The 26,199-nt window shown below is 37.6% G+C and overlaps 1 protein-coding gene across 1 annotated transcript in view; it reads right to left on the bottom strand.

Annotated features, from left to right (window-relative positions):
* BTAF1 (B-TFIID TATA-box binding protein associated factor 1) overlaps nucleotides 1–26,199 on the bottom strand; it is a 105,132-nt gene that overhangs the window by 33,442 nt on the left and 45,491 nt on the right. The window contains exons 15-19 of the mRNA XM_049855711.1: nucleotides 12,663–12,767; nucleotides 10,915–11,064; nucleotides 10,476–10,618; nucleotides 7,906–8,080; nucleotides 6,247–6,450 (exon numbers count right to left, since the gene is read on the bottom strand). Coding sequence (XP_049711668.1) covers nucleotides 6,247–6,450; nucleotides 7,906–8,080; nucleotides 10,476–10,618; nucleotides 10,915–11,064; nucleotides 12,663–12,767 — 777 coding nt within the window. The remainder of the gene's footprint in view (nucleotides 1–6,246; nucleotides 6,451–7,905; nucleotides 8,081–10,475; nucleotides 10,619–10,914; nucleotides 11,065–12,662; nucleotides 12,768–26,199) is intronic.

Genomic DNA, 26,199 nt, shown 5'->3' with positions numbered 1-26,199 from the left:
AAATACCAAAGTCTTTAAGTTATTATCTGCTCGACCTTGTTGATCTGCTCACCATTAAGGAAAAAGATCACAAACCACTTCTAGCTTATACTTTGTTTCTGTCTGCTCTATATATTTGAGTTCTGCACCAGATTTATTTGAAACAAGGTTTCACTGCTAAGTCTGAAAACATCGTCCTGTATGACACATTATGCTTCTGTCAATTTTCAAAGAGTTCAGGCAACTGAGAAAAAGCTACCTCAAAGTAATTCACTCAACAAATACTTATTGAGCACTATCAAAAGATGAGTATGCTCAAAAGCTTAATACATTCAAAAAATGCAGAGATTAATGTGGAAGATAGATGTCTAATAAAACAATTAAGACAATGCAACATAACTGAAGCTAAGTGCCAGGTGCTGTGCTAGTACGTAAGGGCTGCATTACTCTTCTCAGGGGAAGAGATTAGCAGAGGCTGGCCAGAGGAGGTTGTGCTGGGTTTTTAAAGAATGGATAAGTCGAGGGTGGTAGGGATACCTCGGTAAGCAGACAAAGTGAAATAGGCAGTGGAAAGCAGGGCACTGGCACTGTCCAAGGAATCGAAAACAGTTTATCATGGCCTGAGCACAGGCTGCAGATGGAGGAGCGTAAAGTGATGAACTTAGGATGAGGGTAGTTTGAGAGCAGGGAATTCCTGGCAAAGGAAACAGGAACTCAGGCACAGAAGTGAAAGAGTGCAGTATATTTCTGCAAAAGAACAGCTAACTGGTTAGAGTGGAGGAAGTTCGAGAAATAAAGCAAAGAGAAGAGATAGCGAATTTAGAAAAAGTGTTGGAAGTAAGAAAAAAAAACAGTGAGAAAGGAAGAAGATTTTAAGCAGGGGAAGGATGTAGCTGGAGTGGCACTAAAAGACCACTACTAGTCTGGCACAGCATGCAGGATGAAACAGATCAAAGACTGCCTGGAGCTTCAGAGATGAATCAGGCAACGGAAACAGAAAGATAACTACATGAGGCTTTTTCAAAGGAAAAGTTGACCAGATTTGTGACTGTGGATAAAAGGAGCATTTTTCTGTTCAAATACAAAATAATCCAGTTTTGGTTGTGTTGAGTTTGAAGTGATAGTGAGATATTCAAGTAGAATGCCTAATAGATAATAGATAGAAGAATATAAAAGATCAAAAGGATACAGTATAGCAATAGGTAAGAACTAAAAAGTGAGAATGACGAAAGAGAGAACAATACATCTCAGAGAAATATCCAAATTTTGGCAGGAAAGTAGTGGTTCAGTGAAGTACAAAGGGCAGTGGTACCTAGCCAAGGTACCTTTTAAAAACTCTCTTCCCTCAGTACTCTCTCCCAGAGATTCCGGTATTAATGCTCTTCTATCCCAGATCAATGGCACTGGGTGTACTGGGATCCCAGGTCAGTAAACCCTGGTGGTGCAGTGGTTAAGAGCTAAGGCTGCTAACCAAAAGGTCGGCAGTTCAAATTCACCAGGTACTCCTTGGAAACCCTATAGGGCAGTTCTACTCTGACCTATATGGTTGATATGTGTCAGAATTGACTCAACAGCAAAGGGTTTGGGTTTTTGTTTTTTTTTTTTTTGGTATCCCAGGTCAAAACTACTGGATTAATAAAGTTGATGAAACAGAACAGCAGAGCTTCACTGAGGGGTAAGGAGTTTGGACAAGAAAAGCTTAAGGAAAGAGCCATTTAATGAGCTTAAAAAAGAAAAGTTCCCAGAAATAACAGGAAAGGACTCTAGACCATAAAGAAATTTTGAAAGATTTAATTCCAGCCAGGGAAAAAAAGGGGTAGGGTGGGGGGGCAGAAAAGTAACTTTATAAAACTGTGAACTCAGAAAAAATAGCAGCAACTGTAGACTTCTATTATAGGTGAGAACAAAAAAATTTCAACTATATTATTTTTCAATTAGAAAGAGGGATAAGAAATGAAGATTGGAATTTTACTAGAACCAACCCAATTTAAGTGGCTCAGTTTCTGATCCTACTAAATCAGGAAGAAATGACTTACACTACTGAACCTCAAGGGCTTACTACGTACAAAACTGCAGCAATCAAGACATTAGTGCTAACATAAGGAGAGACAAAAAGATTGAACACAACAGAGACCCCAGATATAGACCCACACTTATATTGTCGACTGATTTTTGACAAAGGTGCCAAAGCAATACAATGGGGAAAGGAAAGTCCTTTCAATAAATGTTAGAGAAACTGAGTATCTACATGAAAAACAAAATGTGTAATGACCTATATAACAAAACTAGTCTTGTTTGATCGGTAACTACAAACATAAAGAGCCTTCACAAATAGATCCAGTCTGATTAATATTGGTCAGAAAAGCCTGTAACAATGGACTAATAAAGTTTGTCTTTTTTTTTATGGACTGCCTAATTTTTAAAACTTAGAGTAACTTTTACTTCACACTATACACAAAAACTAATTTAAAATGGATAAATCTAAAAATAAAGTCTAAAACTACAAAGATTTAGAAGAAAACATGTGAATGATTTCCCAACTTGGGGTTAAACAAAAGTTCCTTTAACAGGTCACAGAACACAATAGCCATAAAAGAAAGCAACTGATAAATCAAACTCTTACAACTCAATAAAAAGACAAACAACCTAATTTAAGAAAATATTTGAACAGATACTTCAGAAAGGAAGATGTAAAAATGACAAGGTATGAAAAAGTGTTCAACATTACTAGTCATCAGTAAATGCAAATTACACCACAAAGATACTATGACATACCCAGCAGAGTAGTTAACATTAGAAGGCTAATACCACCAAATGTTGATAATGATGTGGGGCAACCAGAATTCTCACATACTGTCCCTCAGAGGGTAAAATGATACAACCACTTTGGGAAAGGGCCTGTCGTTTTTTATAAAAATAAACATACGACCTAGTAACCCACTGCTATTTATATACCTCAGAGAAATGAAAACACATCTCTACTAAAAGACTTGTACCAACATTTTTATAGCAGCTTTATTCATAATAACCAACAACTGGAAACAGTCCAAGTATCCCCCATCAAGAGAATGGCTTAGACTAATCGTGGTATAGTCATACAATGGAGTAAAGCTTAGCAAAAAAAAAAAAAGAATGAAGGGAAAAATTAGATACCACTACACACCTATTGGAGCCCTGGTGGCACAGCAGTTAAAAGCTATGGCTGCAAACCAAAAGGTTGGCAGTTCAAATCCATCAGCTGCTCCTTGGAAACTTTATGGGGCAGTTCTATTCTGTCCTATAGGGTTGTTACAAGTCGGAATCAACCTCAAGGCAACAGGTTTTGTTTTTCTTGACACACCTATTAGAATGGCTAAAATCCAAAACACTGACAACATGAAATGCTAGTGAGGATATGGAGCAACAGGAACGCCCTTTCATTGCTGCTGGGAATGCAAAATGATACAGCTACTTTGGAAGAGTAGGGCAGTTTCTTACAAAGCTAAACACAGACTTATCATATGATACAGCAATTGTGCTCCTCATTATTTACCCAAATGAAAACATATCCACATAAAAACCTGCACACGAATGTTCAAAGCAGCTTTATTCATAATTGCCAAAATCTGGACACAACCAAGATGTTCTTCAACAGATGAATGGATAAATGAACTGTGGCATACTGATAAAGTGGAGTATTATTCAGCAATAAGAAGTGAGCTATCAAGTCAAGAATACTTGGTGGAATCTTAAATGCATATTGTTAAGTGAAAGAAGCAACTCTGAAAAACCTACATACTGTATGATTCCATGGAAACCCTGGTAGCATAGTGGTTAAGAGCTTCGGCTGCTAACCAAAAGGTCAGCGGTTCGAATCTACCAGGCGCTCCTTGGAAACTGTATGGGGCAGTTCTACTCTGTCCTATAGGGTTGCTATGAGTTGGAATTGACTGGACGGCAACAAGTTTGGGTTTGGGTTCGGGTATGATTCCAACTATAGGACATTCTGGAAAAGGCAAAACGGTAGACAATGAAAACATCAGTAGCCGCCAGGTTTTCAGGAGGAGGTGGAGAGGGATGAACAGGTAAAGCACAGAGCATGGTTACGATAGTAAAACTATATGATACTGTAATGATGGACACATGATATGTATTTGCCAAAACCCACAGGAGTATAAAGCACAAAAAGTGAATCCTAATGTAGACAATGGATTTCAATTAGTAATAAAGGTGTTATAACTGCTTCATCAATTATAACAAATGTACCACAGAAATGCAAGATGTCAGTAACAGGAGAAAGAGTAGGAATACATCGCAACTCTGTGTTTTCTGTAAACCTCAAACTGCTCTAAAAAATAAAGTCTCTAAAAACTAAAAATTCGAAGCTCACTCTTCAAAGATTAGACAAGTCTATAAAACAAAAAATAATACACGTGAGGAATGTGCTTCTCAGTTCAATCAGATACAGGAGACCAAATGGGCAGCTCCTGTCTGGAGGCACAATGAGAAGGCAGGAAGGGACAAGAACGGGTTGAATGGACACAGGGAACCTGGGGTGGAAAGAGAGAGCGTGCTGTCACATTGGGGATTGCAACTAATGTCACAAAACAATATGTGTAAAAATTTTTGAATGAGAAATCAACTTGAGCTGTAAGCTTCCACCTAAAGCACAATAAAAAATAAGAGAAAAAAATTAAAAATTCAGTTCCTCAGTTAAAAAATTGATACTTACAACATTCATGAATCGCAAAAACATCATGCTGAAAAAAATCCTTCACCAAAGAACACATTGTATATGACTCCATATCTATGAAATTCTAGAACAGACAAAACTATTCGATGGTGAAGAAAAATCAGAACAATGGTTATGTGGGGGCAAGGAGAAGCAAGAACTGACTGGGAAAGGGTGACGGTAATGCCTGGTATCTCGATAGGGTTTGGGTTTCACAGATGGATGCAACTGTCAAAACTCATCAAATGGTCCACTCAACATCTGTACAGTTCACACTATATAAATTTTACCTCAAGAAAGAATAAAAAGAAATAACGAACTCTAGTTAATAATATATGTGTTGAAGTATACTAATTCTGCAACTTAGAAATGCATCAAAAAATGAGATGGGCTGATGGTTGGATAAGAGGTAGACATATGAATATATACGTAATAAAGCAGGAAACCCTGGTGGCGTAGTGGGTAAGTGCTACGGCTGCTAACCGAGAGGTCAGCAGTTTGAATCTGCCAGGTACTCCTTGGAAACTCTATGGGGCAGTTCTCTGTCCTATAGGGTCGCTATGAGTTGGAATCAACTCAATGGCAGCGGGTTTGGTTTTTGGTTTGTAATAAAGCAAATTTACTAAAATGTTAACTGCAGAATCTAGCTGGTGGATATGTGAGTGTTCACTGTGTATTTCTTTCACTTTTTCTATACATTTGAATGTTTTCATTATAAACTGTTGGAGGGGAATACTCTGGAACTTGCAGAAGCAGTTTTTCCAATGAAAAGATGTTGAACAGCTTTTCCCAATAAAGGTTCGTTGGCAATGTCAGATTTTGAAATAAAAAAACTTCCTATTACGGATTGAATGGCATCCCCCAAAAGCCTGTGTTAACTTGGCTAGACCATGATTTCCAGTATTGTGTGACTGTCTACCATTTTGTCATCTGATGTGATTTTCCTATACGTTATAAACCCTAACCTTTGTGGTGTTAATGAGGCAGGGTTAGAGGCAGTTATGTTAATGAGGCAGTACTCAATCTACAGGATTAGGTTGTATCTTGAGTCCATCTCTTTTGAGATATAAAAGAGAGAAGCAAGCAGAGAGACATGGGGGATCTCGTACCACCAAGAATGAAGAACCAGAAGAGGAGTGTGTCCTTTGGTCCCAGGGTCCCTGTGCTGAGAAGATTCTAGACCAGAGGAAGATTGATGACGAGAACTTTCCCCCAGAGCTGACAGAGACAGAAAGCCCTCCCCCGGAGCCAGTACCCTGAATTACGATTTTTAGCCTCTGAGATTGTGAGAGAATAAATTTCTCTTTGTTAAAGCCAATCACTTGTGGTATTTCTGTTATTGCAGCACTAGATAAGGAAGACATTTCCCCATTCTCTTATTTTAAGAAAAGTTAATACAATTAAAAGTAACCTTTCTGAAGGACAGGGAAGACAGGCTACCAAGCCATAAAAAGACTCAACAAATTAGTGTGTTTTTCTGGTAAACATGACAGGACAAACTTGTAATCTTTATTTCATGCTCTCTCTAAAATTTTAAAAGTTACCTCTTTACTCACCAGGTCATTAGCTTGATCTATTGTAAAAACACTGTGGTTTACTCTATTACCAACTTCAATATGAGCATCAGCTAATGATGAAATAAGCTGTTTACATTCATTCTGCATTCGTGTGAATGGAACGGCAATTTCATCATAATATAAATGTTCTGAAAGGATATCAAGTAAACGTGGCTGCACAGCTAGGGTAACAGCTTTACACTCCTAAAATATAACAGACAACAAATATTCAGGGAATGTAATACAGAAACGCAGTTTTACAGATGCATAGATCTTTAGTTGCAGACTACCACGTTCTAAATTCCTATTGATCTTGAATTTGTCTGTTATCTCCCAGAACAACATCGTTAGTTGCACAAAAATAAAAAGTATTACACCCAAGCGACTCTAATATTTCAATATGAATGACCACGGAACATGCACATGGAACTATTATAATTCCATTCAATTTTCTACCTAATTATTCTCACTTTACTCAAACAATTTATTCACGGTTTACATACAGACCATAGATTTACGAGTACATAACTGTAAAAAGAAATCAGCCAGAAAAGAATACTCGGCATGCACTAAAACTATTATTTAAAAACTCATTATCAGATTTCTTTACAGTTGAGCCCATAGCTTCACATGCCATACTGTAGAAATGGATATATAATGTAAAAGCTACTTACCTGCCCCCAAATTTAACTAACCCTTCCCTCTCTCTCTGGTTGTTGCCTGCCCCAACCAGAGGGGGAATGGCCTCAGTGGTGAGCCATGAGGGGTTCTGTGGGATCTGGGTGACCAGCCTGGGCTTCACAGAGTAAGTCCAGAGAAGCTCTGTGAGGGTCCAGAAACCGAACTGTCAACACTTGCTGCTGAGTCTGAGAGGCACAAAAACACAGCATCACTGCCTCTCCAGCACACCGAATCCTGCCTAAAAACAGATGAGCCTTGCTTCTTTCCAGAGGCAAAGCTGGGGTCTCAGTTGCAACACAGCATGGCTCAATTACTTTTAGACACAGCTTTGACAAACTGCTAAGAGGCAGTAACAGGCAACTCTCACAGCAAGTGCAGACAGTTAAATTTCCAGAATTCCAGCCAATGGAATAAACAAAGCCTGCAGGAAGTTTCTCTGATTTACAAAAGCAAGTTTTATACAAAATTAAACATCTTAACTAGAAGTTAAAAGCTAAAGAGGCTGCAAGGGAATGGCTTATTTGGAAACATGATTTTGATTTAAATTGGAAGTTTTATTTTTCCTGTGACCAAAAATTCTGCCCTTGCTACTACCCACAGAAATGAATCTCTAGTACTCCAAGTCTCTTTTGCAGTTTTCAGTGATATCTGAGGAAGACTGCCTCCACACATACATGTGTTTCTAATAGGGACTTTTTGCTTAACAGCCTGTAGGATAAAAAACAAGTATTAAGTATGGGTACAACTAGAAGTCTCAGTTACGAGTGTGAGGATTTTATGAAAAAAGTCTAGGATTAAAGGTAAATGGGAGAAAAAGAATGTTCCAATATAATTTGGAACACTTTTCTATAGCTGTTAGCTTTTTATACACAGAAAATTTTCATTTTTCTGTTGCAAAAGATAATGTAAATAATCCTAACAGCTAGTGGAAATCAGTTTACTTAATTTATCCTATTTACTTTTGGGGCAAAATCTTACCTTTTGTAAAGCAGCCCATTCACAGATTACCAAAGCAACACTAATCCTCTGTAAGGCAGACTTGGAGTTCAAATGGAACAGTAGCAACTGACCAAGGGATTCAGCTGGTTTAATTTCTTGGGTTACCATATTTACACCTGGATCACAAATACAGCAACAAAGTGCTCCTAATAACCTAAGAGGGAGAGAAAAGGAGTTGCTATAAAAATTATCTGAAGTAAAATATGCCCCATCGAAGCCATAATGTTTTCCAAAGAAGATGTAACAATTATCTTCATAAAAAGATAAAATTATATTTTAAAACTTAAAAACATTAAGCAAGATGGCACAGCAGGCACCTCCAAGTTCCCATCTCCCCATGGAAACATCAAAAAACAAGCGGAAGCTGCCAGAAACAACTCTGTCAGAACCCTAGAATACTGTCAAAGGTTTATAGCAACCAAGCAAATGCTGAATCAAGAAAAAGGCAACTTAAAAACCATAGTAAAGCTCTGTGACTTTTCTACTTGCTTGTGCCCCCGCCCCACTCCTTGGTTTGACAGCGATCTTGAGGACGGCAGCCTGAGTTCGCAGTGTGGGACACTGTCCCCTGGTTCTGGAGGGAACAGGAAAGACTTTATTTGCAAATTATTGTGTTTGTTTGTTCTAACCTGTCTGGAGGCTACCCCAAGGACTGATGCAAGGTATGTTTCTATGTTTTGTCCATCTTGGAACTCACTCAGGGTAGACGAACAGCCTGGGCACTGCTCAAGAACACCGTAATGCCAATGAGCAACCAGAAGCTGCCTAGGGCAAACGAATAAGGTTGAGACATATAACAGACCAAAGAGGGTCTGAGAAATCAGAGTATCTAAAAGCATCTGGGTATAGGGGAGAATTTAGAAAGCCATGCCATATCCAGGACGAGATGTATGTTCAGAAATGGCCTGAGAAAACCTTAAGCTTTCACCTCGGGCTGATCTCTAGACGCAATGTAAGCCTGGCTAAATGTTGAAGGAGCACCCCAGCACAGAGCCAATCTGCAAAGACTGAGAGAGGTGTTTTTTGTTGTTGTTATTTAGTTTATTTGTCTTTGTCTTGTTTCAGCTACTGGTGTTCAAGGAAATCTCCGTCAAAACACTAGCTGAACACAAGCTAAAGAAACAGAGACTTCATTGACCACAAATGACAAGTAATATAGTCTTTGCAAAAATAGTTTGGAAAAGTCACTAAACCAATGGACTACTATAGCCTTCAACCATAAAAAAAGAAAGAACATATCCTGGGGAAGAAGGAAATTTAATTTCCAGAGCTATGACGTAATATTCAAATGTCCCGTTTTCAACAAAAAAATAACAAGGCATATAAAGGAACAGAAAAGAATGGCCCATTAAAAGGAACAAAGTAACAGAAACCATTCCTGAAGCCTAAACACTGGACTTCCAAAGACTTTCAAACAACAGTCTTAAATGTATGAAAAGAGCTAAAGGAAAATGATACATGAACAAAATGAGGATCAATAAAGGAACATAAAAAGGAACCAAACAAATTCTGCAGCTGAAAAGTACATGAGCAACAAAAGAAAAAATAGATAAATTGGACTTCATCAAAATTAAACTCTTTTGTGCATCAAAGGACATTATCAAGAAAGTGAAGGCAACCTACAGAACGGAAGGAAATATTTGGAAATTATATATCTGGTAAGAGTTTAATATCTAGAAATAAAGAACTTCTACATCTCAACTCAACAACAAAAAGACAAACAACCCAATCAAAAAATGAGCAAAGGACCTGAACGAACATTTCTCTTAAGTCATACAAATGGACGATAGGCACATGAAAAGATGCTCAACATTAAAACAAGTTAACCAGAAATATCGTATTACCCAGCAATTCCACTCCTGGGCAAATACCCAAAAAACTTGAAAGCAGGAACTCAAACAAATACTTGTACACCAAAGTTCATCGCAGCATTATTCACAAAAGTCAAAAGATGGAAACAACCCAAGTGTTCATCAACAAATGCATGGATAAACAAAACTTGGTTTATGTATACAATGAAATATTCAGCCATAAAAAAGAATGAAGTTCTGATACATGCAACAACACAGATGAATCTTAAAAATTATGCTAAGTGAAATAAGCCAGACACAAAAGGACAGATAGTGTATGATTCTACTTATATGAAATATCTACAGCAGGCAAATATATAGAGACAGAAAGTAGATTAGAAGTTACCAGGGGCTGGGGGCAGGGAATGGGGGAGTTACTACTTTCTGTTTGGAGTGATGAAAAAGTTTTAGAAATAGTGGTGATGGTTGCACAATACTGTGTAGTGCAATTAATGCCACTGAAATGTACACTTAAAAATGGTTAAAATGGCCAATTTTTATATGTATTTTACCACAATAAAATTAAAAAATAAAAACAAAAGTTTTTTTAATTAAAAATGTTTTCTTACTCTTTGATTCTTCTTCCGTAATATGATAAAGGTAGGACTGACAGACACATCACAGGAATCACTTGGTTAAGTGACCTTTGAGGGCCAGGTTTGTGAATTTATGACTACCTGGCACTTGGTGTATACTCACTTGGCTGCCATCATTCTGGCCCGCATAACCACAAAATCCCTGGTGGCTGGGTCTTCCATGACAGTGTCTGCACCTGCAATATACTCTTGAAGTACTTCTTTACTCTGGCTTTGGCCTTGGCGCACCTTACCACCGGTTTTTTCCTAAAGGGAAAGAGGAAAAACAAAAAACCCAGTAATTAAAGATTAATCACTAAAAAAGGCAAGACTAAAAATACTACCATTTGTTACAATTCTAGTAAAATACAGTTCTTTTCACAAAATTTTAATGGATAAAAATTACTATGCATTTTGTGAAGGTTCTAATAAAATAACAACTTCTTCTTACTTATGTTAAATAAAATGACACTTATAATAAAGGCATACACAGTCATTATATGGTTAGCATATTAATAATTATGAGCTGAACATATAAATACATTATGTCCCTTTAATCATACCTTGGTTCTAGCTTTTACTTCTAGCAACATATTTAAATCAATAGGTAAATGAGAAGGCTGCATCATTAAGCAAAGCCAAGCACCCATCCATGGACAAGCAGCTGCTACAATGTACTGTACTGAAGCCTTGCTCAACAGTTCCATCCAAACCTACAGAGAAAAAAGGGAAACATGAAAACGCAATTTTTCTAATAAGTGGTAATAAAACCTAATACTTACTGTCTTGGTCATCTAGTGCTGCTATAACAGAAATACCACAAGTGGATGGCTTTAACAAAGAAAATTTATTTCCTCACAGTAAAGCAGGCTAAAAGTCCAAATTCAGGGCATCGGCTCCAGGGGAAGGCTTTCTCTCTCTGTTGGCTCTGGAGAAAGGTCCTTGTCCTTAATCTTTCCCTGGTCTAGGAGCTTCTCAGGCGCAGGGACCCTGTGTCTAAAGGACGCACTCTGCTCCTGGTGCTGCTTTCTTAGTGGTATGAGGGCCCCAATTCTCTGCTTGTTTCCCTTTATCTCGAGAGATAAAAGGTGGTGCACGTCACACCCCAGGGGAACTCCCTCTACCGTGGATCAGGGAGGTGACCTGATTGAGGGCGGTGTTACAACCCACTTTAAACCTCTCAACATAAAATTATAATCACAAAACGGAGGACAACCATACAATACTGGGAATCATGGCCCAACCAAGTTGATACACACATTTTTGGGGGGACATAATTCAATCCACGACACTTACTTTTAAAAAATACTTAATTTTAAAAAAGTAGGAAATAGCACAGAGATTAATTTTAAAATTCAATGTAGAGACTTATTTTCAAATACCGTAATTTTTGATAGGCATATTTACTAAAAAAAAAAAAAGAACTAAAAATACAAAAAGTATCCTTCAATATTTTACGAAAACCATTTAAAATGAAATATGGCGTTTCAAATAATATGGCGTTTCAAATCTCAGTAAGTCACTGAAATCCTCTGCATATATCATAAAGCTCAATATAAAAGCTGTCCTATATTCAACACACATTTCAAAATAAAACAGCTCCTGATACGTATCCTCTGCTAAATAAATTCAGAGGTAGAAATATCCTGGTATAAATTAAGAACAGTACAAGTCTTTATTCACAATCTTACTCCTCCGTGAGGTAACTTTCCTCCTGCCAAATATTAAATGGACTATGGCCGGCATGTAGAAGTAACACTATTGTTAATCCAAGTTTGTTAACAATGAGTCACCTCAGAGGCCAACAATTCAACACTAACTTAACAGATTCTAAAGATACAACTTTGCCATTTTTCCATAAATGCCATTAAATATGTCAAATGGCTCTTTCTTTAAAGATTCCAACACATCATGGCCAACCTTGCTAAGTAAAGGAAAAAAAGTACAAGTCTAAACTATGACAATCAGACTCCATATATCACCAATAGATAGTTTGCAGGATCAATAAGCATACTGATAAATAGCAAAATAAGCGACAAAGAACAGCAGTTTCCATTTTTTTTTGTATTGAGGCTATCAGAAAGTACTTAAAACATTTTCCTCGTAGATCACATAGTAAAAGGAGAAAGAAATATGGCAAATCAGGACTGAAATATTACATTCCATAAGAACCGTTTTTCTCATCTCATCTTGGATGGTTTCTAATTTGTTAAAACTCCTGATCAACAGTATAACAATTACGAAAATCATCTTTTAAAAATCTACAAAGTTACTGGGAAAAGGAGTACAGATAGGCATCTTTATTGTGTACCTTGTGAATGAGGTCCAGAATTTCCTGGCTGCTTTCTAAAACACAAAACTGAAAAATGTGTCGCAGCATATCAGGCAGGATGGGTATGAGCCAACACGAAGAGGTCTGAAAACAAAAACAGAATCAAAGCTATAGCATATCATTTTAGGGTATCAGCTTACATGAAGAGGTGTTAATTAAATAATACAGGTATTACCATGAAAAAGTTACACAACTATCAAAAAGATCAACTGATGGTAAAATTTTATAAGATTTTGGAGCAACAAGTACCATATTTATTATTCCAGTGGTTTGGAGAAATTAAATAGTATGTAATCTGTGAGGAACAGGAGAAAGTCGGACTATGATTAACAACACTGAATTTTTGCCTCAAGTAAGTTGAAACCATCATTCATAAGGAACAAAACTCTAACCAGTAGTATATCCTTGGTTACACCATATATCACTGCTTTTTGTCAAGAAAATCTGACAAATGATCAGATTACTGCTTCTGTGCTGGATGATTAGAGCTTGAACTCTGTGTGCTCACCAGTAATACAAGTAACTAACTATAAAATGACATCCAACCTAGAAGATTCTACTTTGAATTCACTACAAAATTAAAGCAAAGATTCTTAATCTACTTTGGGTCAGGGACCCTTTGAAAATCTGATGAAAGCTATGAACACTCTTAGAAAAACACATACATATACACAAATTTAGGTACAAAATTTTCCTGCCAGTTTCAGGGTTTCAGGGATTTCCTTAATCCCAGGTTAAGAACCTGTCTTAGTGATTTTTCAGTAATTCAAGAGCTAGCCAAATAAAGCAACCAAATAGTACTTAACTAAATATCTACCATGTGCCCAGGATGCTCTGAACAAGGAATCCCACATGCTGCCTATTACTGTTCATATAATTACAAATTCACTGAATAGGACTGACCAACATAAAAATTCCCGTAACTACTAGCTCATAGCACCTGAACTCCCACCATGATTTTTTTAAGCAAAAAATATAGTATCTGGAAGGGGATACAGAGAAATTTGAAATTTTTAACTGAAATGATGAAAGCCAGAAGCTTTAGGGATAATGCACGGGTTAGAAAACCTAAAAAAGCCCACTGCCATGGAGTCGATTCCGACTCATAGCGACCCTACAGGACAGAGCAGAACTGCCCCATAGAGTTTCTAAGGAGCGCCTGGTGAATTCGAACTGCCGACCTTTTGGTTAGCAGCCATAGTAGCACTTAAACACTACACCACCAGGGTTTCCACAGGTTAGAAAGTTACCTATAATTCTTTTTTTAATTGTGCTTTAAGCAGAGTTGCCAATTCAAGTCAGTTTCTCATACAAAAACTTATACACACATTGTTACATGTTAACATTACTAATAAAGACACAGAAATTTAGCAATTTAATTTCACAGATGCCATGGTAGGCGACAGTGAAGTATAATGGAAATAAGATTCATAAGTAACTATAATAACTATGTGCATGCCTGCATATATCCTCATAATGGGATAAATTTTAAGAATAAGGACATCTTCCCTATAAAGTCATCTGGTTTTATAAGGCAAAACAAAAAAATTACTAACGATAATCACAAGGACATTGAACAGAGCCAACAGTTTTTATGAGGTAGTGATATGATGAGCTACAGCCAAGTCTGGCCTCACCAAATGACTCTGGAATTGAGAGGAATAGCTTGAAAAGTTAGAAACTGAAACCAGAACACAGCTACTGGTAATTCAGAGATGAGGTTCATTTTTTCACTTTGTACTTAAGATGACTTCATATTTGGAAGTACAAAAGCTAACTCGGTTAACACTTAATGCATTGTTTCCAGGTATAAATTTAGTTAAAATTTTAAGTCAGCCAAAACTGGGTCTGAATCCGAGCTGAGCCACTTCCTCTGACTGAGCTGTAGAACTATGTGAGCTTGAGAAAGTTTCTTAATCTTTGATCATTAGTTCTCTCATCTGCAAAATAAGAATGGCAATAGCCACCTCATATACAGTGGTTGGCACCGTACCTGGTATAAAGTGAGCCTTAACAGCTCAGATTGTTATCACAATTAAATATCATTTCTATATCCCAGAAAATGAAATTTCCAAGCCATTAGGAGAGAATTCCCAGAACGGGAAGTGCTAATTATTACTCTTACTACCTATACTATTATTTATATTTGTATAGCTTTCGCATTTGCAAAGCATTTTCACATATATGTTATCTCATTTGACCCTTAACTTTGAGAAAGGCTGGGTAGGGGTTATCACCAGAGAAGGTTAAATAAACTTTGCCAAGGTCATAAAGTTTATAAATGGTAGTGCTGAGGTCAGAACCCAGGTCCTCTGTCTAGTTGAGGGATCTTTTCATATCATTGAAGAGGTAACAATGCTAATAAAACTCTAGTAGATTGCTCTTTACATTATGATTTCTTCCATAAAAGAATGCTGACTAATCAGCAGTACCAGGGAGGCATCAAAAGACAAGCAAGCAGGGCAGAAAAAGAAAGGCAAGTTAGAGCAGATTTTATCGCCACAAGTCTATCATCTCTCATCCAAATTCCCTGAGGCTAGATGTGTTTCAGAACTCAAAGTTTTTCAAAATTTTAGAACAGTAATAAGGCTGTATACACGTAACGCTCCCAACAGAGTCTGAGGCAACACCTGAATAAATTACATTAATATTTCTGCAGCAAAATGTGAACAGGCACATTAAGTAGGATAAAAAACAAAAAAAAAAAACAAAAAACCAAAACCCAGGGCCGTCGAGTCAATTCCGACTCATAGTGACCCTATAGTCAGAATTGGCTCAACAGCGACCCTATAGTCGGAATCGACTCAACAGCACTGGGTTTTGATTTTTTTTTTTTGGTTTTCATCCTACTTAACGTGCCTGTTCACATTTTGCTGCAGAAATATTAATGTAATTTATTCAAGTGTTACCTCAGGCCCTGTTGGGAGTATTAAGTGTATACAGTCTTATTACTGTTCTAAAATTTTGAAAAATTTTGAGTTCTGAAACACATCTGGCCTCAGGGAATTTAGATAAGGAGTATAAATAGCCACTCTTCAGACTGGCCAGGTTTTGCCACCATATGGTCATTTTTATAAGTTGACCCAACTTAAAAAAATGTTTGGATTTCAAAATCATAGGTAAGGGATCACGGACCTGTATTACAAGAATGCTATAGTTATGAATCAGTCAATAAGTAACCAGCAGATGAAGAGGAATACAATAATAGATAAATGAATCAGATGTGATTACACCCGGAATACAGGGATAAACTTGGGAAGTTTTGACTCTAGGGTAGATATTAGGAAATAGTAGAGGATACGGTTGACAAGAAGCCCTGGTGGCACAGTGGTTAAAGCAACTGACTGTTAACCAAAAGGTTGATGGTTTGAAACTACCAGAGGCTCTGTGGGAGAAAAATGTGGCAGTTTGCTTTCATAGAGATTTACAGCCTTGGAAACCTTACGGGTCACTACGAATTGGAATCAACTCGATGGCAGTGGGCTTTGGGTTTGAATGTTGACAAGGACCAGATAATAGAAAACCAAGAAAGAGGAATTTAATTCTAATGTAGTAGGTAACGATAAATTACTATTTGTGAGTAACTGAGGCTATGATCCCTAAAATTGTCCTGAGACTTCAATTCCTTCCTTTTAGAAATATTATGACTGCGTAGCACTAAAGATACTAAGCCTGATTCCAAACTTTAAGAAACGAACTAAGAAAAAGAAGATATTAGTTTTAATAAACATATAGAAGGAAAAATGTAGGTGAGTTAAAAAACAGCTTTTTTAAAGCGATTACAAACCTTTTTTTTTTTATTATTATTATTACAAAAGCTTGAAGCAAGTAAGACAAAATCATAACAAATGCCAATAATGGATAGTGGGAACATGAATGTTGTTTTATAATTTCCTGTTCTTTTCTGTTTTGTAAAAATTTCCAAAGAAGGAAACAAGTGATGGTAAGAAAAACCTTCTAATAGAGTTTGGCTTAATATTATTATTTGAAAAGACAGAATGAAAGAACAAACAAAAGTAGTAAGGTTAAATGTAGGCCAAAAGCAGGGGTCAGCACAGTGACAGAGCACAAAGCAATTATGTAGCAACATTAAATTTTATTACTTTCAGTAAAGTGATACCCTGAAGAAAAGGCTAGATAAAAACAATGGGAAGTTTCATTAATGATGCTACTTAAAAAGTTAAAAAGGAAAAGATATTAGAGACACAGATAATCAACACAAAAGAAGAGATAAAGGAAAGACGATAAGCATTAAAGCTCAAAAATTAAAGGAATAATGAATGTATTAGAATAACTGAAAGGAAAATATGGAAGGAGGAAAATTGTATTTAAAAGTCTAAAGGCAGTGGACTGGAAATGCTCTTTTGTTCGAAAACATATTTTGTATACTTGCCTAATTTGAAACTGACATATTACTCAGAAAAGATGTTTTTGAAAGCACATATAGAAGGTACCCAGATATATTAAAAACCAAGTAAAAAAAAAAAAAAAGTACTAGGTATTAAATAGGGAGAGGTAAGGGAAAATTAGTTTTTTGTTTTAATCTCATTACCCTAATACTCCTGACCTTTCAGCACTTACTCTACCCTTCAATACTTCTTGGTATCTCTCATGCTCTGGTGTCATTATTTATCGCTTTGCAGAGTTTATTAAACTTACTTTGTACCAGTCTTATCACACTCACACTATAAACTTTCCCAAGGTAAGAATCATGTTTTATTGCTTGGTTTTGTTTTTTTTAACACAACACCCAGAACTTCACGCTAATTTATTTAGCAAATATGAGGGCCTAATCATAAGTGGTGGCTAACATGTCACAAATTACATACAAAGTCAATAGAGTTCTGATATAAGAGATGATAAAGGGTCACCATCACCAATTCTTCTTATATACGCTAATGCCAAAACCTTCACTCATGAGCCACTAAAGGCAAATTCAAAAGACAAAGAATCTCTGTAATGAAAATCAACATTACAGAACACAGAGAGCCATGTAATTTTAATAGCCAGTATCAACAATCAATGAAGAGCTAAAAATATATAGAAGGGGAACTGGAACAATCTTGGGATCTTATCTGAACTGTAAAAAAAACCTGGCATGGCATAGAGGCGGCAGCAGCGGCGGGACAGAGGTTGAGGGGATGCCGGCCTGGTCAGGCCTCAGTGCAGCCTACACACTTCGCTTACCAGCTCCTGCCTCCTGCCCTGTGCACGGCTATGGCAGAACCCTCACCCACCTGACACCCAGTGCCCCTCACTGAGTCAGAGGTATGCTTTCTCACCACCCAGGACCTATGGGCAAGACACTGTCAGAGAGCAGTCCAGGTTCTGGTGCCGAGCTGGAACAGAACCAGTTGCTGCCGAAGAGGTTGGATTAGGAGGGCAACACGCACAACAGGTGCTACGAAGAACTGGAATATCTACTCTGCCATTGACCACTCAGCTTTCACTTTTCTGTAAAGCTTGTAAAAGTGGCCAAGAACATTCATCTCCTCAGAAGCTGAGGGGAATGACTTAAGCAGGAAGACACCAGATCTTTTATTTTGTATAAAAGGCAGTGTTGTTACTCTTGTGTTTCAATGTACTACACTATTCATTGTGCAGGAGTTATAATATGATATCATAGACAGTTTACTTATAAATTTTCCCACTGCATGATTTCTAGATGTAGTTTAAAGTAATTTAGGGAAAGCTAAAAAAAAAAAAAAAAAATTTTTTTTTTTAAAGGTTAAAGGTAGGTACATATGCAAGAGAGTAAATATTCATTCTAGATCCTTATTAAATTACAACATCCTAAGCTTCATAGAAAAAGTGACTCTGTCCCATAACTTTCTATTAGCCAGGCTATCTAGATCCTACTACCACTACCTGTAACTACTACCCTGGGCTTGATGGGGGGATCATCCTCACCACAGTGTTCTGGAACATAATGACAGTAATACAGTGATTCTAAACCTTTGAGAGACTAATGCTGAATTACAGTGATAGAGAACAAGATAGCAGTGAGCCTGTGGTTTGGATGGACTTAGTTCTTAACTGACTCCTAGTAACCCTGTCTAACTGTCTAATTCACTGAAGTTTCTGATGGGTATTACTGTTACTAATAATCATATCTAGGACTTGAAAATATTGAAGGAACAGTACCTATTGCGTTAACTTGGTCAATATGCTATTTTTAATAATCCAGAGTCATTTTCTCTTATTTTTTTGTCTGTATATGGACTAGAACCACTATCTTTTTTATAGATGTACCTTGTTTTATATAAAAATAGGATAATTTTCTCCCTGAATCTTTGATGATGATGTTAGAATCCTGAGCAATGCAAGAGACTGTAATTCTCTGCTGCATGGAGTCCACGGCCCTAGAACATCTGGGCTTTTCCCTAAGTGTACCTTGTCTATACTGACGTCTCTGACCATTTACTCATTAACGGTTCTTCAATCCAGGCAAAGTCCTCCTTCCAGATCATTTACGTTCAGGACTGGGAAGCAGTCTATTTAACATTTTCATCTGGAGAAACTGTTTATAATCACATCTATCTCCTTCAAAAACAAGTCTCCATTCTCAGACAGGGTTGGTTATATAATACCAAAATTTAAAATAAAGTTTATTAACTCGAAGTTTTCTATCTACTTGGGTGGATACTGGAAATCTCAAAGTACTTTATTAGGTTAGAGAAAAGTTATTTTCCCCTTATAGAAACCATGTTGCCATTTTTCTAAGGCAATTTATCTTAAAAATTTAAACCTTATAGGTATGTTTGTAAGGTTAATCAATGCAATTAATTTAGTGTTGTGTTTTTTTTTCTTCAGATTTCTTTATTGACAAGTTCTTATGGTTTTCTTGGTACTGCTGGAATTACCTTTCTTAGTTCGTCTTATTCCCCCCTACCAACTGTGTAGAAGTGATCATCTACAACAGTTTCTGGATTTTGACATACTGACCCTTTAAAGCACAGAGTGCTAATAATTAGTATTAAGAAACTTTTGAGGTCTATCTCAACTTTGATATATATCTTTTGAATTTTGTGTTGGGATGTCTGCCAGAAGGCAGGGAACGTATCAGATTGAAGATACTCTATCTAGCCTTTTCTGTTACCAGTGGTTACCTAAGCAAAAACTTTACACTGGATCCAGCCAGGCTTATTTCACAGTTGGGTTCATGGCTAAGAACAAAAAATGGGATCTACAGCCGTGTGCGATAAGTTTTCTTTGAGAGTTTCTCAGGGAGTTTGAAATGTGAGGGGCACTGTTGGTTTTGCAGTGGCTGGGAATACTACCAGCATTAATAGTTGGGATCCAAGGATGCTCTATGCCCTAAAATGTGTGGAACAGTCCTGCACAGTAATGTTTTCTCCATCCTCAAAGGCTGGTAGCAGTATGACTGAGAAACCCTAGGGATGTGGCATTTAACTTTATGCCAAAAACATTCATATCAGGAAACACTGGTGTTATTTATGAATTAAACTTATACGGTACCAAAAAATTTTTAAACAAGGGGAGAAGGCATCAAATAATAAGACTAACAAAAGCAAGAAATTACAATTGATAGTCAGAAAGAGAAAAAACTAGGAAAAAGCAACTTGGCGGGGCCAAGATGGCGGACTAGGTAGACGCTACCTCGGATCCCTCTTGAAACAAAGACTCGGAAAAACAAGTGAATCGATCAAGTACATAACAATCTACGAACCCTGAACAACGAACACAGATTCAGAGATGGAAAACGAACAAATACGGGGAAGCAGCGATTGTTTACGGAGCCTGGAGCCAGCGTCCCAGTCAGGTAACCTTTGGCGCCCGATTTAGGGCAGAGCCCAGGGGAACTGATGGCGCAAACAAGGGGCCCAGCCCTACCCCCCAAACTCACCCCGGGAGGGGGCCCAGCCGGTTCGCGCGGGCTGCGTGGCGATGCAGCCGGTGGGAGAAGTCCCCGGGAGGCAGTGACTGGTATTGGAGCTGGGAGAGCAGCATCCCAGCCAGGGAACCGTCCCGCCGGGAATTTGACTAGGCGCTGGCACGGCACAAGCACGGAGAGCTGCTCCACTCCCCTGAACTAACCCGGGAGGGGGCCCAGCAGGTCCGCGAGGGCGGCGCGGCGAATCGGCTGGTGGGACGAGAAGTCCCCGGGAGGCAGCGACTGATTTTGGAGCCAGGAGTAAAGCATCCCAGCAGGGGAACCTTCACGCTAGGACTTAGACTGGCAGCGGGTGGCTTCAGAGGGCCAGACCCCCAGGGGCAATCTCCACACAGCCAGCACACACAGGCAACACGCCCCGTGGAAATCTCAGATATAATAGTCATTCCAAGCAAGACAAGCAACTCTGGCTATATTCTGAGGTGCTACTCTCCTATCTCCCTGATCCCTCCCCCACCCTTCCCAGGCGGCTTCATTAACATTAGAATTGCCTGAGCCAGAGGGAGAACAGCTCCGGCTCCGCGGCGGCTTTGCTCCCCCCCCCTTTTTTTCTTTTGGTCTTTTTCTAACCCACTCTTTCGGCCTGAGAGAAGGAACAAAAAAAAAAAAAACCCAGGGACCAAAAATCCACCCCTAATTGGACTAAAAACACAGAACCAGCTACAGCCAAGCATATATGATCCAAATCTCAGACTTTCATCCTTACAGGGAACAAGGTGGCGGTTATAATCCAAAGGCAATTCTGATAGGGATCTGACTGCATTTTTTCTTTAGCGGATTTTCTGGAAAAACTAGTTTCCCAGTGATGGCTCGGAGACAACAATCCATATCAAACCACTTAAAGAAGCAGACCATGACAGCTTCTCCAACCCCCCAAACAAAAGAATCAAAACCTTTCCCAAATGAAGATACAATCCTGGAATTATCAGACACAGAATATAAAAAACTAATTTACAGAATGCTTCAAGACATCACAAACGAAATAAGGCAAATGGCAGAAAAAGCCAAGGAACACACTGATAAAACTGTTGAAGAACTCAAAAAGATTATTCAAGAACATAGTGGAAAAATTAATACGTTGCAAGAATCCAGAAAGAGACAGCATGTAGAAATCCAAAAGATTAACAATAAAATTACAGAATTAGACAACGCACTAGGAAGTCAGAGGAGCAGACTCAAGCAATTAGAATGCAGACTGGGACATCTGGAGGACCAGGGAATCAACACCAACATAGCTGAAAAAAAAATCAGATAAAAGAATTAAAAAAAATGAAGAAAGCCTAAGAATCATGTGGGACTCTATCAAGAAGGATAACTTGCGTGTGATTGGAGTCCCAGAACAGGGAGGGAAGACAGAAAACATAGAGAAAATAGTTGAAGAACTCCTCACAGAAAACTTCCCTGACATCATGAAAGACGAAAAGATATCTATCCAAGATGCTCATCGAACCCCATTTAAGATTGATCCAAAAAGAAAAACACCAAGACATATTATCATCAAACTCGCCAAAACCAAAGATAAACAGAAAATTTTAAAAGCAGCCAGGGAGAAAAGAAAGGTTTCCTTCAAGGGAGAATCAATAAGAATAAGTTCAGACTACTCAGCAGAAACCATGCAGGCAAGAAGGGAATGGGACGACATATACACAGCACTGAAGGAGAAAAACTGCCAGCCAAGGATCATATATCCAGCAAAACTCTCTCTGAAATATGAAGGCGAGATTAAGATATTTACAGATAAACACAAGTTTAGAGAATTTGCAAAAACCAAACCAAAGCTACAAGAAATACTAAAGGATATTGTTTGGGCAGAAAACCAATAATATCAGATACCAGCACAACACAAGGTCACAAAACAGAACATCCTGATATCAACTCAAATAGGGAAATCACAAAAACAAATTAAGATTAATTAAAAAAAAAAAATACTCATAACAGGGAATCACGGAAGTCAATATGTAAAAGATCACAATAATCAAAAAGAGGGACTAAATACAGGAGGCATAGAACTGCCACATGGAGAGTGATACAAGGCGATATAGAACAATACAAGTTAGGTTTCTACTTAGAAAAATAGGGGTAAATAATAAGGTAACCACAAAGAGGTATAACAACTCCATAACTCAAGATAAAAGCCCCAAAAAACGTAACGACTCAACAAACATAAAGTCAAACACTACGAAAATGAGGATCTCACAATTTAATAAGAAAAACGTCTCAGCACAAAAAAGTATGTGGAAAAATGAAATTGTCAACAACACACATAAAAAGGCATCAAAATGACAACACTAAACACTTATTTATCTATAATTACGCTGAATGTAAATGGAATAATGCACCACTTAAGAGACAGAGAGTCTCGGACTGGATAAAGAAACACGATCCGTCTATATGCTGCCTACAAGAGACACACCATAGACTTAGAGACACAAACAAACTGAAACTCAAAGGATGGAAAAAAATATATCAAGCAAACAATAAGCAAAAAAGAAGAGTAGCAGCAATATTAATTTCTGACAAAATAGACTTTAGACTTAAATCCACCACAAAGGATAAAGAAGGACACTATATAATGATAAAAGGGACAATTGATCAGGAAGAGATAACCATATTAAATATTTATGCACCCAATGACAGGGCTGCAAGATACATAAATCAAATTTTAACAGAATTGAAAAGTGAGATAGACACCTCCACAATTATAGTAGGAGACTTCAACACACCACTTTCGGAGAAGGACAGGACATCCAGTAAGAAGCTCAAGAGAGACACGGAAGACCTAATTACAATAATCAACCAACTTGACCTCATTGACTTATACAGAACTCTCCACCCAACTGGGGCAAAGTATACTTTTTTTGTCTAGCACACATGGAACATTCTCTAGAATAGACCACATATTAGGTCATAAAACAAACCTTTGCAGAGTCCAAAACATCGAAATATTACAAAGCATCTTCTCAGACCACAAGGCAATAAAACTAGAAATCAATAACAGAAAAACTAGGGAAAAGAAATCAAATACTTGGAAACTGAACAATACCCTACTCAAAAAAGACTGGGTTATAGAAGACATTAAGGAGGGAATAAGGAAATTCACAGAATGCAACGAGAATGAAAATACTTCCTATCAAAACCTCTGGGACACAGCAAAAGCAGCACTCAGAGGCCAATTTATATCGATAAATGCACACATACAAAAAGAAGAAAGAGCCAAAAGCAGAGAACTGTCCCTACAACTTGAACAAATAGAAAGTGAGCAACGGAAGAATCCATCAGGCACCAGAAGAAAACAAATAATAAAAATTAGAGCTGAACTAAATGAATTAGAGAACAGAAAAACAATTGAAAGAATTAACAAAGTCAAAAGCTGGTTCTTTGAAAAAATTAACAAAATTGATAAACCACTGGCCAGACTGACTAAAGAAATACAGGAAAGGAAACAAATAACCCGAATAAGAAACAAAAAGGACCACATCACAACAGACCCAACTGAAATTAAAAGAATCATATCAGATTATTACGAAAAATTGTACTCTAACAAATTTGCAAACCTAGAAGAAATGGATGAATTCTTGGAAAAACACTACCTACCTAAACTAACACATTCAGAAGTAGAACAACTAAATAGACCCATAACAAAAAAAGAGATTGAAACGGTAATCAAAAAACTCCCTACAAAAAAAAGCCCTGGCCCGGACGGCTTCACTGCAGAGTTCTACCAAACTTTCAGAGAAGAGTTAACACCACTACTACTGAAGGTATTTCAAAGCATAGAAAAGGAGGGAATACTACCCAACTCATTCTATGAAGCCACCATCTCCCTGATACCAAAACCAGGTAAAGACATTACAAAAAAAGAAAATTACAGACCTATATCCCTCATGAACATAGATGCAAAAATCCTCAACAAAATTCTAGCCAATAGAATTCAACAACATATCAAAAAAATAATTCACCACAATCAAGTGGGATTTATACCAGTTATGCAAGGCTGGTTTAATATCAGAAAAACCAGTAATGTAATCCATCACATAAATAAAACAAAAGACAAAAAACACGTGATCTTATCAATTGATGCAGAAAAGGCATTTGACAAAGTCCAACACCCATTTATGATAAAAACTCTTACCAAAATAGGAATTGAAGGAAAATTCCTCAACATAATAAAGGGCATCTATGCAAAGCCAACAGCCAACATCACTCTAAATGGAGAGAACCTGAAAGCATTTCCCTTGAGAACGGGAACCAGACAAGGATGCCCTTTATCACCGCTCTTATTCAACATCGTGCTAGAAGTCCTAGCCAGGGCAACTAGGCTAGACAAAGAAATAAAAGGTATCCGGATTGGCAAGGAGGAAGTAAAATTATCCCTATTTGCAGATGACATGATCTTATACACAGAAAACCCTAAGGAATCCTCAAGAAAACTACTGAAACTAATAGAAGAGTTTGGCAGAGTCTCAGGTTATAAAATAAACATACAAAAATCACTTGGATTCCTCTACATCAACAAAAAGAACACCGAAGAGGAAATAACCAAATCAATACCATTCACAGTAGCCACCAAGAATATAAAATACTTAGGAATAAATCTTACCAAGGATGTAAAAGACCTATACAAAGAAAACTACAAAGCTCTACTACAAGAAATTCAAAAGGACATACTTAAGTGGAAAAACATACCTTGCTCATGGATAGGAAGACTTAACATAGTAAAAATGTCTATTCTACCAAAAGCGATCTATACATATAATGCACTTCGGATCCAAATTCCAATGTCATTTTTCAAGGTGATAGAGAAACAAATCACCAATTTCATATGGAAGGGAAAGAAGCCTCGGATAAGCAAAGCATTACTGAAAAAGAAGAAGAAAGTGGGAGGCCTCACTCTACCTGGTTTCAGAAGCTATTATACAGCCACAGTAGTCAAAACAGCCTGGTACTGGTACAACAACAGGCACATAGACCAATGGAACAGAATTGAGAACCCAGATATAAATCCATCCACGTATGAGCAGCTGATATTTGACAAAGGACCAGTGTCAGTTAATTGGTGAAAAGATAGTCTTTTTAACAAATGGTGCTGGCATAACTGGATATCCATTTGCAAAAAAAATGACACAGGATCCATACCTCACACCATGCACAAAAACTAACTCCAAGTGGATCAAAGACCTAAACATAAAGACTAAAACGATAAAGATCATGGAAGAAAAAATAGGGACAACTCACAAGGCATAAACAGAATAGAAAACATTACCAAAAATGACGAAGAGAAACCCGATAACTGGGAGCTCCTAAAAATCAAACACCTATGCTCATCTAAAAAAAAAAGACTTCACCAAAAGAGTAAAAAGACCACCTACAGACTGGGAAAGAATTTTCAGCTATGACATCTCCGACCAGCGCCTGATCTCTAAAATCTACATGATTCTGTCAAAACTCAACCACAAAAAGACAAACAACCCAATCAAGAAGTGGGCAAAGGATATGAACACACATTTCACTAAAGAAGATATTCAGGCAGCCAACAGATACATGAGAAAATGCTCTCGATCATTAGCCATTAGAGAAATGCAAATTAAAACTAAGATGAGA

Source organism: Elephas maximus, chromosome 16, assembly GCF_024166365.1.
Source record: "Elephas maximus indicus isolate mEleMax1 chromosome 16, mEleMax1 primary haplotype, whole genome shotgun sequence".
NCBI lineage: Eukaryota > Metazoa > Chordata > Mammalia > Proboscidea > Elephantidae > Elephas > Elephas maximus.
Note: the sequence above shows the minus strand (reverse complement) of the source record. Positions and strands in the feature narration are given on the sequence as shown.